The sequence below is a fragment of the Crotalus tigris genome, unplaced genomic scaffold (assembly GCF_016545835.1).
Source record: "Crotalus tigris isolate CLP2741 ecotype Arizona unplaced genomic scaffold, ASM1654583v1 scf7180000017631.5181431, whole genome shotgun sequence".
NCBI lineage: Eukaryota > Metazoa > Chordata > Lepidosauria > Squamata > Viperidae > Crotalus > Crotalus tigris.
The window spans coordinates 2563372-2575854 of NW_024096525.1; the positions used below are offsets into that span (position 1 = coordinate 2563372).

Genomic DNA, 12483 nt, shown 5'->3' on the forward strand with positions numbered 1-12483 from the left:
CTTCATGTGCAGCACCCCTTGCCAACACTTGTGGGAATCAGGGACCATTAATAGATTTGGCTATAAACAAAACATAACCCCAAAACAATAGGATCAGAGAACCAAACTTTAATTAGAGAGAAACGAGGAGAGAGAGAGAGAGAGACAGAGACAGAGACAGAGACCGAGACCGAGACAGAGAGGTGCTACAAAACGTTCCCCCTTTAAAAAGAGAGACACAGAGAGAGATAGAAGAAGAAGAAGAAGAAACGAGGATGGGGGGAAGGACGGTGGGCGAGGGAGAATCACTCCAGTCAGCTAAACTCGGGCAATCCGGCCGAGCTCCCGCGCTGCCTCTTTAAATCGCGGGCGATGTATTCGGTGCCGAAGCTGCAGCGCGGAACTCCGCGAGCTTCAAGTGGCTGCGGGCAGACCCAATAAGAGCTTTCAGCACCTCCCCTTGGAAACCAGCAAGAAAGTCTGATTACAAACCTTTGGCTCCGTCCGGGGGGGGGGGGGGGAGAGAATTGGCACATGACAGCCCTGTATATAAAGCCTTAACGAGCCCAGCGCCTTTTGGAGAAGCCAGGTGCTGGGCGCGGGGGGGAAAAGGCCCGGAGGCGGCGGCGGCGGAGAACGAGAAGGAGAGCAAGGAGGAGGAGGAGGAAGAAGAGGCGAAGATGCCTCTTTAAAAGCCGAGCAAGGCACCGGAGGGCGGAACGGGCGCCGCTCGGGGCTCCGGAGCCGCCCGGGGGAGTCTGCCTTCCGCCGGGCGGATGCGCAAGTGACCCTCGGCGCCCAGGCGAGCCGGCTTCCCCCTCCGGGCCAGGCGAGCCATGCCGCCTCTCTTGCGGGGCTCCTTCTGGCTGTGCCTGCTGGCTCTGCTGCCCGGCCCGGGCGCGCCGATGCCGTCGGAGATCGTGACTCCCATCCGCCTGGACCCGGATCTCAACGGGCGGCAGTACTTCCAGCGGGGGGCCGAGGAGCCCCCCCAGCCCGGGGCCATCTTCCAGATCGCCGCCTTCCAGGAGGATTTCTACCTCAACCTCAGCCCGGATGCCCGGTTCCTGGCGCCCGCCTTCGCCACCCGCTACCTGGGCGCCCCGCCGAGGGCCGAGCCCGGGGACTGGCGCCGCTGCTTCTACTCCGGCGACGTCAACTCGGACCGGGACTCCTTCGCCGCCCTCAGCCTCTGCGGAGGGCTGACCGGCGCCTTCGGCTACCGCGGGGCCGAGTATCTCATCAGCCCGGTCCGCAACGCCAGCGGCACCCGGGCTGGACGGCCGCTGCGCAACAGCCAAGGAGCGCACCTGTTGCAGCGGCGGAGCGCGCCTCGCCACGCCGCGGCCACCTCGCGCTGCGGGGTGGAGTCCGCCTCCCACCCGGCCCTGGCGCAAGCCCTGGAGAGGTACAAGGGCTCCGGGCCCGGCGGCGGCGGCGGCGGCGGGGCCAAGCCGGCCCAGAACGAGACGGCGGGCCGGGGGCTGCCCGCGTCGGCCAGGAAGAGCGGCCGCGCCAAGCGCTTCGTCTCCATCCCCAGGTACGTGGAGACGCTGGTGGTGGCCGACGAGTCCATGGTCAAGTTCCACGGCGATGACCTCCAGCACTACCTGCTGACCCTGATGGCCACGGCCGCCCGGCTCTACCGGCACCCCAGCATCCAGAACCCCATCAGTCTGGCGGTGGTCAAGTTCCTGGTCATCGGGCGGGACGACAAGGGGCCCAAAGTGACGAACAACGCGGCGCTGACCTTGCGCAACTTCTGCGTCTGGCAGAAGAAGTGGAACAAGGGCAGCGACAAGCACCCCGAGTATTGGGACACCGCCATCCTCTTCACCAAACAGGTGGGAGGGAGGAGGGTGGGGGGGGGGGTCTGGAGCGGGGCCGGAGGGACGGGACGGCCGGGGAAAGGCGCTGCCGCTCCCCTGCGCTCTCCGCTGCTTTGGAGGGGGGCTCCCGACCCCTCGCCGCTTTGGGGGCCACCTTGTCTTCCCTTCTGGGTGCTTCTGCTCCTCTCCTCCCTTGAGAGCTGCGTGGCTTTGCAGGCGGGACGGGGGAAGAGATAACTGTCGCCCCTCCCCGCCTCCAGAAGCACTCAGCTCCCCCCCCCCCCGTGTTGGAGCAACTGTCTTCGCAGCAGGACCAGGCGGGGAGGAGGCGCTGTAAGAATCCAGATGTGGTGCAGATGATGCACACTTTTGCAGGGATGGTGGTGATGGAATCCTCCTTGCTCCCTGGCCTGGCTTTCTTTCCAGCCTTTTCTTAGGTAGCAAACTCGATCCCCCTGGAAGCAAGGCACAGTAGGCTGGTAGCTTCCAAATAAGCAGGGAGTGGGGGTTGAGGGTGGGTCTACGTCCTGTCCAAGACCCCTTGAAACATGTGCCCATTAGGGAGTGAGAGCTTCACCAGCTACTGTGTCAGTGGAAGCTTGCCTGCTTGATAGGGGGCAGATGGTACAAATTGCTTGTATGGACACACTTGTAAAGGGAGGCCAGGTAAGTCAGCCTGGTTGACTTCATGGATATATCCATCTTTCATTTCCTTGTGAGCAGCATGGAAGAGGTTTTGACTTTTGCTTTCATCTCGATATTATCTTCTCAGTCAAACATACGTTTCTCGGTCTTCTGTGTGCTCTCCCATCCCGCAGCTCACTGGATCTAGCTGGACCATCTGCAGGGGAAGGTCAACTGGGTGCTGTCACTTAGTGGGATGAGCTTTATGGGCCAATGACACTCGGAACAGGGTTGTCCAACCTTGGCAACTTTAAGACTGTGGATTTCACTTTCCCAGCCTTTGGGGAATTCTGGGAATTGAAGTCCACAAGTCTTAAAGTTGGCCAGGTTGGACACTCTTGCTCTAGAACGTCTTGCTTTGCTGGGGGAAGGCAACAAGTGACTTATGGATAGTTCCTGGGAAGATCATTTCAGGGCAGCTCACCTCCTGCAAAGCTTACGTTTGTGATTCTCTGCAGACATTGACTGTCAGTCTGACATGCCTGAAATTCCTTCTGAACCTAGTTTTGAGGTGGAACATTTTTGGCATAGTTTATAGTGAGACCAGTAAACAGGTCGTGGGAAAAAGGCAGAATTGGAAGAGGCTACCTTGTTGACCAAGAGCTATGCCAATTGCTAAGGGCATGTCAGAATCTTCCGTTCTTTCTTCCTGTTGCTAGATGTCCAGTCTGATGGCTCCATGGATGAAGCTGAACTACCTACCATCTCCCGATCCGTAGAGTTCCATCTGTAAAGGCAATAAATGGTTTCACTTATAGGGAAGACAAACAAAGGGGGTGGGGAGGGCAGACCTTGTGAAGTGTACACAAGCTGTAATCGGTGTGGATTAGAAGACTTTCTTGATGCTTCTTGTAGCTCTACTTCTTCTGCTCTTGACTTAGAACAAGTGTAGGCAGCCTTGTGTTTCAACTACAACTTCCACAGTTTGTTGCCTAACATGGGTTAAAGTTTAAAACATCTGAAAGACTCCAGGTTGCTGATTACCCCCAAACTCTAAGGTCATCCTCTGATCAGACAACAAGTTTAGGACAAAACATTTCTTTGGATAGAATGACTCAGTGGGTTTTCTTGTTACAAAGATTAAGAATTCAGGATGGAGAGCTATGATTTTCTCTAGATCTTCTCACAAAACTGCTCTATGGTCAGAAGCAGTTAAGTCCTTCAAATTACCGTTGAGTAGTTTCCCTAAACTTGGAGCTGTATAGTTACTGTAGGTCAGTGGTTCTCAACCTGTGGGTTGGGACCCCATTTGGGGTCGAACGACCATTTCATGGGGGTCGCCAAACCACGTTGTCCGCCATTTTTTCCCCTTTTCCCTAGCTGACCTACTCCCTCTTATTGGTGGCCACACCCACTTGGGAGTCACCACAACATGGGGAACTGTATTATGGGGTCACGGCATTAGAAAGGTTGAGAACCACTGCTGTAGGTGATTACAACCCTGCTCAATCAGCTCCCCAGGAATGTCTGCAGGACTGAGGAATGATGGGAATTGTAGTACAAACATTTGCTCTGAGGCTGAAAAAAAAGCAAGCAAGAGAACTGGGCTATATGAAGCTCCTATGTACTCATTTATTCAGCGCTCTTATTTTCTTACATATTCAGTGGAGCCAGGAAATCATTTTCCTTTCTGAACTCACTCAAACAGCAGGATACAGCAGCCTCTTCCTTTTGAAAGCCTTTTTGGGTACCTTGATTGAAAGAAGGTCTAAAGAGAATTGAAAGCAACTGGAGCTTTTTCTCTTTCTTCCAAGCATTTCCAACTATCTTCTTTTGGTTTTATTTCCCTCCAAGTTTAATTTATTTTCTTTTTGCAGAAAAGGAAAACACAGAAAGAAAAATAGAAAAGAAAAAGAATATAGCAAAGAAAAAGAAAAAAAATACATAAAGAAAAACATCCACCTTCATCACAAGTATAAGCAACTTAGAAAAAAAAGGGTTTTTTTTACCTTCTCTGCAAATGAATCTCTACTTCCTAGATCTCATTTCTTACTCATAAATAAATCCTTAAAGCCATGTCATTCAGTCCTGGTCAGCCAAATTCCATTAAGGGTGAGCAGAGATAACAATATATCTATTTTAACCTTGATCAAATGAACCAACTTTATATTCCTCCCTTTTACTTTTAACAATCTTGATCTTTAGTGTCTTCAAATAATGTCCTAGAACTTGATTTCTCTTCATTTTTCCTTTGTCCCTTCTCACAAAATTCTCCAAAGCTTTAACAAGTTCCTTTGTTAAATTCAATATAGGAAAATTACTCAGGTGACTTGTTATTTGTATATCCCTTTTAACTATTAAGACATCAGCTGATTTCTTTTGTATGTTCAGCATCACATTTTCTCCCCCTGTATCTTTCTTTTAGCCTGCCATTATTTAAATCCACTTTCAGATCAATCTCAATCTTGTCTGGCAAAACTTGTTCCTCTTCCAAAATTTCCTTTAAATACTGTCTTACTTTATCTTCAGGGTCCTTTATCCAAAAATATCCTCTGGTATGTGTAATATTAAAATAATTTGCTTTGTTCCGCAATAACAAGTCGAACTTAAACTTCTTTCATTAAAGATTGAAGGAAATTTATCCAGCGCTGTAAAACCTGTCAATTCAAAAGTTCCTAATAGCTAAAAAGCAATTAACAAGCAATTCACGAAAATGAATAGAAAAGTACGTCTGTGATCCCAGTGTCCTTTTGAACGTGTCAACTATTGTTTGAGCAAAAAGATGGCTATTCCCTAATCTCCCAGAGCTCTAAATGCACTGTAGACCTCTGTCTCATGGTATCCTCATGACACAAAATGGTATGGAGCCATAGTGGGTGATCTCAAGTCTTCTCCTTATCTGAAGAGGAATGACAAAAAGCCAGTTTAATTGCCGGCTCTTCGTTCTGCTGGCATCATTGGCTCTGCTTTTAGTGGAGCTGTCTTCAGTTTACCATTTCTTCCCTGGAGGTCTCATTTTTCATGGGAAGATTTATTTACTGCTGGGGTAAACAACTCTATTTCTCTAATTGCCCAGACTCTTTGTCCTTCAAGGGAAATCCTGTGATTTGTTCTTAATTAGAGAAGGATTTGCTACTCTATTCCTTGCAATGTGGTTTCTTTTCCTTTCATTTGAGGCTTAGGGGCTATCCTTCACAAACCCAGGGAGAGTGTGGGTGTCATTCAGTCGCACCATACTTTAGAAACATCACAATCCTCACAGCTTCCTCCTAGTATATCCTGAAATCAGATGTTGGACTTCTTTTTTTAAAAAATGCCTCTCTGGTGTCACCCTTCACTTCTTTTGTATGGACGCTGACAACTTGATTATACCTTGTGAAAGGTCTGTGTGATAGATTCTTGACCAATAGGAAAGCAAGTTCTCAGTTTGTTGTGAGTCCATATCAATCACCATATCAATTTAACAACAGCACTTAGACTGTAAAGTGCTTCACAGCACTCTCTGGGGGGGCTTGACAGAGTCAGCCTATTGCCCCCAACAATGTGGGTCCTCATTTTACTGACCTGGGAAGGATGGAAGGCTATGTCAACCTTGAGCCATCCAGGGTCGAACTGTTTGCTGTGGGTAGAGATTGTTTGCATTCTAATTACTGGGATTTAAGCGGGTAATGGGCTTCATGTTTCACTGAGGACTTTCTTGGTACACGCAAGTTGAACATTTGTGGTTCCTATCATTCCCATACATGGCAACAGACTCAGTTATATTTGTGGGAGATGTTTCCACACCTCTGATCTAGATTTCTCACTTTATACGACAGAAGCTTTAATCAAAAGCCTTGTATTCCCATTTTCTTCACTTCCTTATTTTTCCAGGTTTCATTTCATCCGTAGTGTTTTCGTCTTTTGTTTGTTGGTGCCCTTTCCCTGCCAGGCAATCCTTAGATTAGCTGGGCTGTAATTCTCTTAATGTCGCCATCCTGGAGATGATGGAAGTTAATTGTCCAACCTAACCTGCTCAGTATGGCTGGTGACTACTACTAATCAATTAAATTGGGCTTTGTTTGGGGTCCAACATGGGAAAATTACCTTCCTTACAGCTTTGCAAGTTCAGTCTCAAAGACACTACTTCCCTTTTCAGAAAAGGAATGGAATATAACAGAATAAGAGAGTTGGAAGGGACTTGGGAGGTCTTCTAGTCGAGCCCCCTGCTCATACAGAAGACCCTATACCATTTCAGTGTTGGAGCATTCACAACTTCTGAAGGCAAGTTGTTCCACTGATTAATTGTTCTCACTGTCAGGAAATTCCTCCTTAATTCTAGGTTGCTTCTCTCCTTGATTAGTTTCCATCCGTTGCTTCTTGTCCTACCTTCAGGCGCTTTGGAGAATAGCTTGACTCCCTCTTCTTTGAGGCAACCCTTGAGATATTGGAACACGGCTACCATGTCACCCCTACTCCTTTTCATTAAACTAGACCCATCCAATTCCTGCAACCATTCTTCATATGTTTTAGCCTCCAGGCCCCTAATCATCTTTGTTGCTATTCTCTGCACTCTTTCTAGAGCAGTGTTTCTCAACCTTGACAATTTTAAGGCATGTGGACTTCAACTCCCAGAATTCCACAGCCAGCAATGCTGGCTGTGGAATTCTGGGAGTTGAAGTCCACATGCCTTAAAATTGTCAAGGTTGAGAAACACTGTTCTAGAGTCTCAACATCTTTTTTATATCATGGTGTAGAACGTCATAAAACTGAGGATGATTGTGTCTGAGCTGCCAGCCCAACTTAGTTGACTACATGTAGACATGATATAGGTCAGGATTTCTTTACTGGGAGAGATCCAGCTTAATTAATACAGCCACGATGGAAATCACATCTACACATGGAGTTTGCTTAAGTCATTGATCCAATGGAAATGGTTTTTAGCTTTCTTCTACTCATTCTGCTTACCTAAAATAGGTTGGCTCTCTTTTAGCCTACAGTGAAAGGGAATGACCAGGCATTCCTGGGTCAGATGTGGATGTTCAGCGTTTCTTGCTGACTGTTCCATGGGAAGGTAGAACCTTTTGCTTTTTATCGTATATATATTTTTATTAAAACTTTTAAACAAGAAGAGAAACCAAGAGAAAGTAAGGAAGAACAAAGGGAAAGACAGAAATCAAAGAAAAAGGAAAAATTGCAAGGAAAAGTAAAAACAAGTTGAAGAAAAATAGAAAAGGAAGAAAATAGAGTCTTCCAATAGTCTTCACATAACTTACAGGTACAGGTATACTTTGACCCCTCTCCCTAAAGTTGCACCATATTGCTCTTCTTTCCCTAATCTGTCCTGTCTAATCATCAACATCCTAACTCGAAAGAGAAGGTTAACTTTCCCCCCCAAGTCTGATAAGCCCATTATTAAGACCCGACAGTCTGCGTTCCATGGGGTTCTTTCATTAAAACCCACCAACACACATTTTTGGAGGGGTTCAATTGCTTTGCCAAAGTTCAACGGCGTCTTTATTTATTTAGCCCTCCATTTAGTTAAAATTTTACCTCCCACAATCCGCCCGCCACAAGACCCTTTGTGGTTTGCCAGCATAAGAAGAATTCTGATTGCCTACTAATGAAAAAAGGAGTAGTTTCCTCCCCCAATAAAACCACAGATAAAAGATAAAAAACGGTGACCAAACAGCAGTAGAAATGCATGGTGACATCAATAAATCAAAGATGCTCTTAGATAACTTGGTTCTTAATATCTCCTAAAGCCTAATAAGATGGGTGTCATGTGCCATTCCAGTTGAACCCTGTCTGGTTTCAATGGACTTTAGGGGTGGGAGAAAGGAGGGGGTGGGGGAACGGCTGATGGGCCGTAGGCTGCATGAGCTAAACAAAAGAGGGTGAGGGGAAGGTCATTAAGAAACAACCACATCATTGTTGGTTGGAGTGGCAGGACTTGTCAATTAATGTAACTGGCCTTAGTGTTTTGGTGTATGATGGTGCTGAATGGAAGACATGAGACTAAGACATATTTGCACTTTTTTCTCTTCTCCTCCACGTAAAATGAAATCCAGCACATTTGGACTGGTCTCCCTCTGCCCATCAGATGCTGGAACTTCACATGATGTATATTATAAACTCAGTGGGTGAGTCCTTTGTTTTAGCCAAGTGAGTCCTGGAAGCCAATTCCAAGAGAGAGCAGAATGCTTCCCACTGGTTTTATCATGATACTTTGCAAACAAAGTGAACGTGGCAACCGGAATACAACTTTGGGGCTGGTTAGAGAGTTCTTTGCAGAGAAGGAAGCTGATTGTGTTTGAGTCGTAGAAATCAGATCAATGGTTTCCTGCTTTCTGTAACCACAACAAAGAAAGGAAAAATAATGTTTTGATATAGATCATTGAAGGCCATATCAGCATTGCGGTTGCCCTCAGGGGGGTGGGGTGGGGTGTGTGGCCAGGGTGGGCATGGCCAGCTCTACATCGTTCGCGTCAAGGGTGCCTGTGGGGGCCTGGGCAGGAGTGGGACAGATCTGAGGGTCTCTGGCAGAAGGGGGCGGGACCGGGGCAAGTGCCAAGGCATGGTCCATTTCTTCATTCCTCACAAAGGGTGACACCTCCCCAGCATGCACCCAGGGGGCAGGGCCGACACGGCAGGGGCTGGTTCCTTTTGTTTCCAGATGGCCTTGTGGAGCTAAGACTGAATGTGTTTCAGCATAGATGGCCACCACAAAATTGTACATTGGCTCCTGGCTGGCCTGGGCCAGGGCCAAGGCAGCGGGGGCCCTTCCCTCACTGTTTCCAGGATGGCTTCGTGGGCCACATGAAACCCACTTCGCGGGCCACATCCAACCCCCGGGCCTGGTGTTTGACATGTCTGAAATAGATAATGCAAAGGTGTCTCATTTTTTTTCTCCCTAACTTCTCATTCCTCATGAGAAATCACATCTTCTTGCTTTGTTTTTTCCCCATAAGAAATTCCAGAATAAATATGTTTGGGAACTCAGTAAATGGATCTCCAACAAGTTTGGAGATATCTAGATGTTGTGATGAGTGGATGGAGAATTGACCTTTAACTCAGCTTGGGTGCGGAGACTTGGTTCTCACTAATTGTGGTGGAGAAGTAGGCTCAAGTGTGAGACTGTTCTACTTCAGGATGGAAGGAGAGAGGTGTGATGTGAGGGAATGTCATGGACCTAATCAGAGAGAAGACAAGAATAGCATCCTCCCTTGAAAGCTAATTATGGAAAGGAAGTTATCGCCTGCAAGAATGTTGGGTCATCTCAGTCTCCTATCCAATTCTACCTGAAAACTAAAATGATCCAACTCAGCAATGAGTTGACACTTGCACAATAGACTATGTGTCTGTAGCAATTAAGTTGGGAAACATCCTTCCAGCAACTGAAGGCTCACTGTCTCTAAGGTTTTGCACGACACCCCAAAACTTCCTGTTTTGGGTAGGAAGCAGTTGGGGATTGGATGAAGGAGTTGGCAAGTGTTTGTGAGCCTGATTGTGATGATTTTACTCTTCAAATCTCAATTCTAAATACATAGAGAGACAAAGTTTTGAGTCCCACCCACTTATGGCTAGCTCCAGGGGCCACACAAGGTATACTGCCAAGCTTCATGGACCAACTTAAGCCTCCTCATCCCCCCGCTTAAGTATATTTTGTGAATACTCTCACTGGGCAATGTTAATTGAGTAGTGTTGCATGCTTATCAGTGGATTAGAAAGATTTCATCCTTGGCATACTAGGAGAAGTGGTTGGGGGGACAGCATCGTGTGTGGGGAAGATGAATTCCTCCCATCCATGACATCTCCAAAGGCTTCTGAGATACTTTTCAGAAAGTAATTTGACTCCCAACAATGTAAACCTTTTTTTTTTCCCCACCACCAATTTCAGGGAGGTAACTAAGTCCTGTCAGCATCAAGGCTAGGATGGAGAAGACAGAAAGAACATCTCCTTCAGTTTGTTGCAAACCAGATGCAAAAGATTTCCGCTTTCTTTATGGTGCTTGCTTTAAATTGTGAAACTCCCAGACTTCACAGCAAGCCACCTAATTAACACAAGATGTGCTTCAACTCTAGCAGCTGAGGAGATCCTGTGCTTCTCTGCAGTCAAGTTTAAAAACCTCTCGCCACTCAAAAAGAGGGGTACTTCATGCCATGGTGGCGTATTCACTTTCAGCTGAAGATACGGGTGGCCCTGGGCTTAGGATCCACAACCGAGACCAGAACTTCCATTGTTAAGTAAGATGGGCATTAAGTGAGTCGCACCCAATGTTACAATTGTATTGGCCATGATTGTTAAGCAAATCACGGCAGTTGTTAAGTGGATCAGACAGTCATTAGACAAATCCAGCTTCCCCTATTGACTTTGCTTGTTGGAAGCGGGCTGAGAAAGTGGTGATTATGTGACCCCAAGATGTTGCCCTGGCAAGTTGGCCGTGGTGAGTTGGCTGTGGTTAGTTGACCGTGGTGAGCTGGTTTGGTGAGTTGACCGTGGTGAGTTGACCGTGGCGAGCTGACCATGGAAATTTGTCATAGACCTGATAAATTACTTTTGTTTGTGCTTTTGTAACTTTGCATGGTTGCTAAATGAATGAGTGTAAGTTGACTACCTATACTTCTCTCCCCCCCTCCCTCTCCCTCCCCTCTCCTCTTTCTTCTTTGTCCCAGTCTTATTTAAAGACCTTGCTGACATAATTTCTATTCTCTACTATGTCAAAAGCAATTTGAAGATGGTCCACTTTTTTTCTTCCTCTTTTGCTAGCTAGCAGTGTCTCAGTCCCTGGAGAAATCAACCTCTCCTCACCTCTACTCCATAATGAAAGAAACCGCAACAACCAATTGCTTCCATTCCCTTCCTCCTGTGGTCTTACTTCATGTTGGGTGGATTTGTCTTGCGTGCAAAAAAAAGAAAAAGAAAAAAGAAGTTTGAGCTGAGCCAGGGGAACAACCGAAAGGGCCTGAAATCAAGAAATGAGCAGATAAAGTGGGGCAAGAATTCCTCCAATCTGAGAAAGCCACAAGCTCTGCAGAGCTTTAATAATGCAAAGAAAACATTAGCTTTACTGCAGTTTCAAGTACGCTGTAGAGAGTCAGTGATTAACTCGCTTACCTCTTGAGCGCTGCCAAGTTGGAGAAAACCACAAATCTGGAGTTGGTTTCAAACTGGCACAGAGTTCTTCATGAAAATGCCCTAAATTACAAATCTGTGGCTTATACGTTTAATTTGCTTAAGTCATAACTCTTGATAGTCGTACTCTAAAGTACCAATAGAGGAGAAGATTTGTAGCTCAGGGCTAAACTGTGGGCTCCTTTCTTGCAGACATTTCATGACCCAACTAGGTAACATCATCAGCAGAAGTGAGTGTGAGCTTTGCTCCCTGTTTATATAAATATATAAGCGTTGAACAAAGCCCAATCCTTTCTAGCACTGATGATGTTACCTAATTGGGTCATGAAATGTCTGTAAGAAGACAACCAAGCTCAGAGAGCATCAAGGACTCTGTTCTCTGAAGACTACAGAGGTGGCCTCCACCACCCTTTGAGAGCTTCATTCCATCCTTCAAACAATATCCACTTGCATTTCTTTATGCATTACTGCACTATTACTGCGCTGCCATGGCGGCGCAGCAGTTAGAATGCAGTACTGCAGGCTACTTCTGCTGACTGCCAGCTGCCAGCAGTTCGGCAGTTCGAGTCTCACTGGCTCAAGGTTGACTCAGCCTTCCGTCCTTCTGAGGTCAGTAAAAGGAGGACCCAGATTGTTGGGGGGCAATATGCTGACTCTGTAAACTGCTTAGAGAGGGCCATAAAGCACTGTGAAGCGGTATACAAGTCTAACTGCTATTGCTATTGTGAGGGCACTGGATCAACAAAGACATCTGCCTTTCTTGAACTCTTTCATCTGTGGTCTCTTGATACCATAACATTTATTTTCCTGCCAAAAACTGTTATATAAACCCAGAGCTCTCATTTCATTAGAAAAGAGAGAGAGAGAGAGAGAGAGAGAGAGAGAGAGAGAGAGAGAGAGAGAGAGAGAGAGAGAGAGAGAGAGGGAGAGAGAGAG

The 12483-nt window shown here is 47.0% G+C and overlaps 1 protein-coding gene across 1 annotated transcript in view; it reads left to right on the forward strand.

Moving 5' to 3' along the window:
* Positions 1-589: 589 nt before the first annotated feature.
* Positions 590-12483, forward strand: part of ADAMTS15 (ADAM metallopeptidase with thrombospondin type 1 motif 15) — a 38406-nt gene continuing 26512 nt past the window's right edge. Inside the window, exon 1 of the mRNA XM_039334535.1 lies at positions 590-1823. Coding sequence (XP_039190469.1) covers positions 816-1823 — 1008 coding nt within the window. The 5' untranslated portion in view covers positions 590-815. The remainder of the gene's footprint in view (positions 1824-12483) is intronic.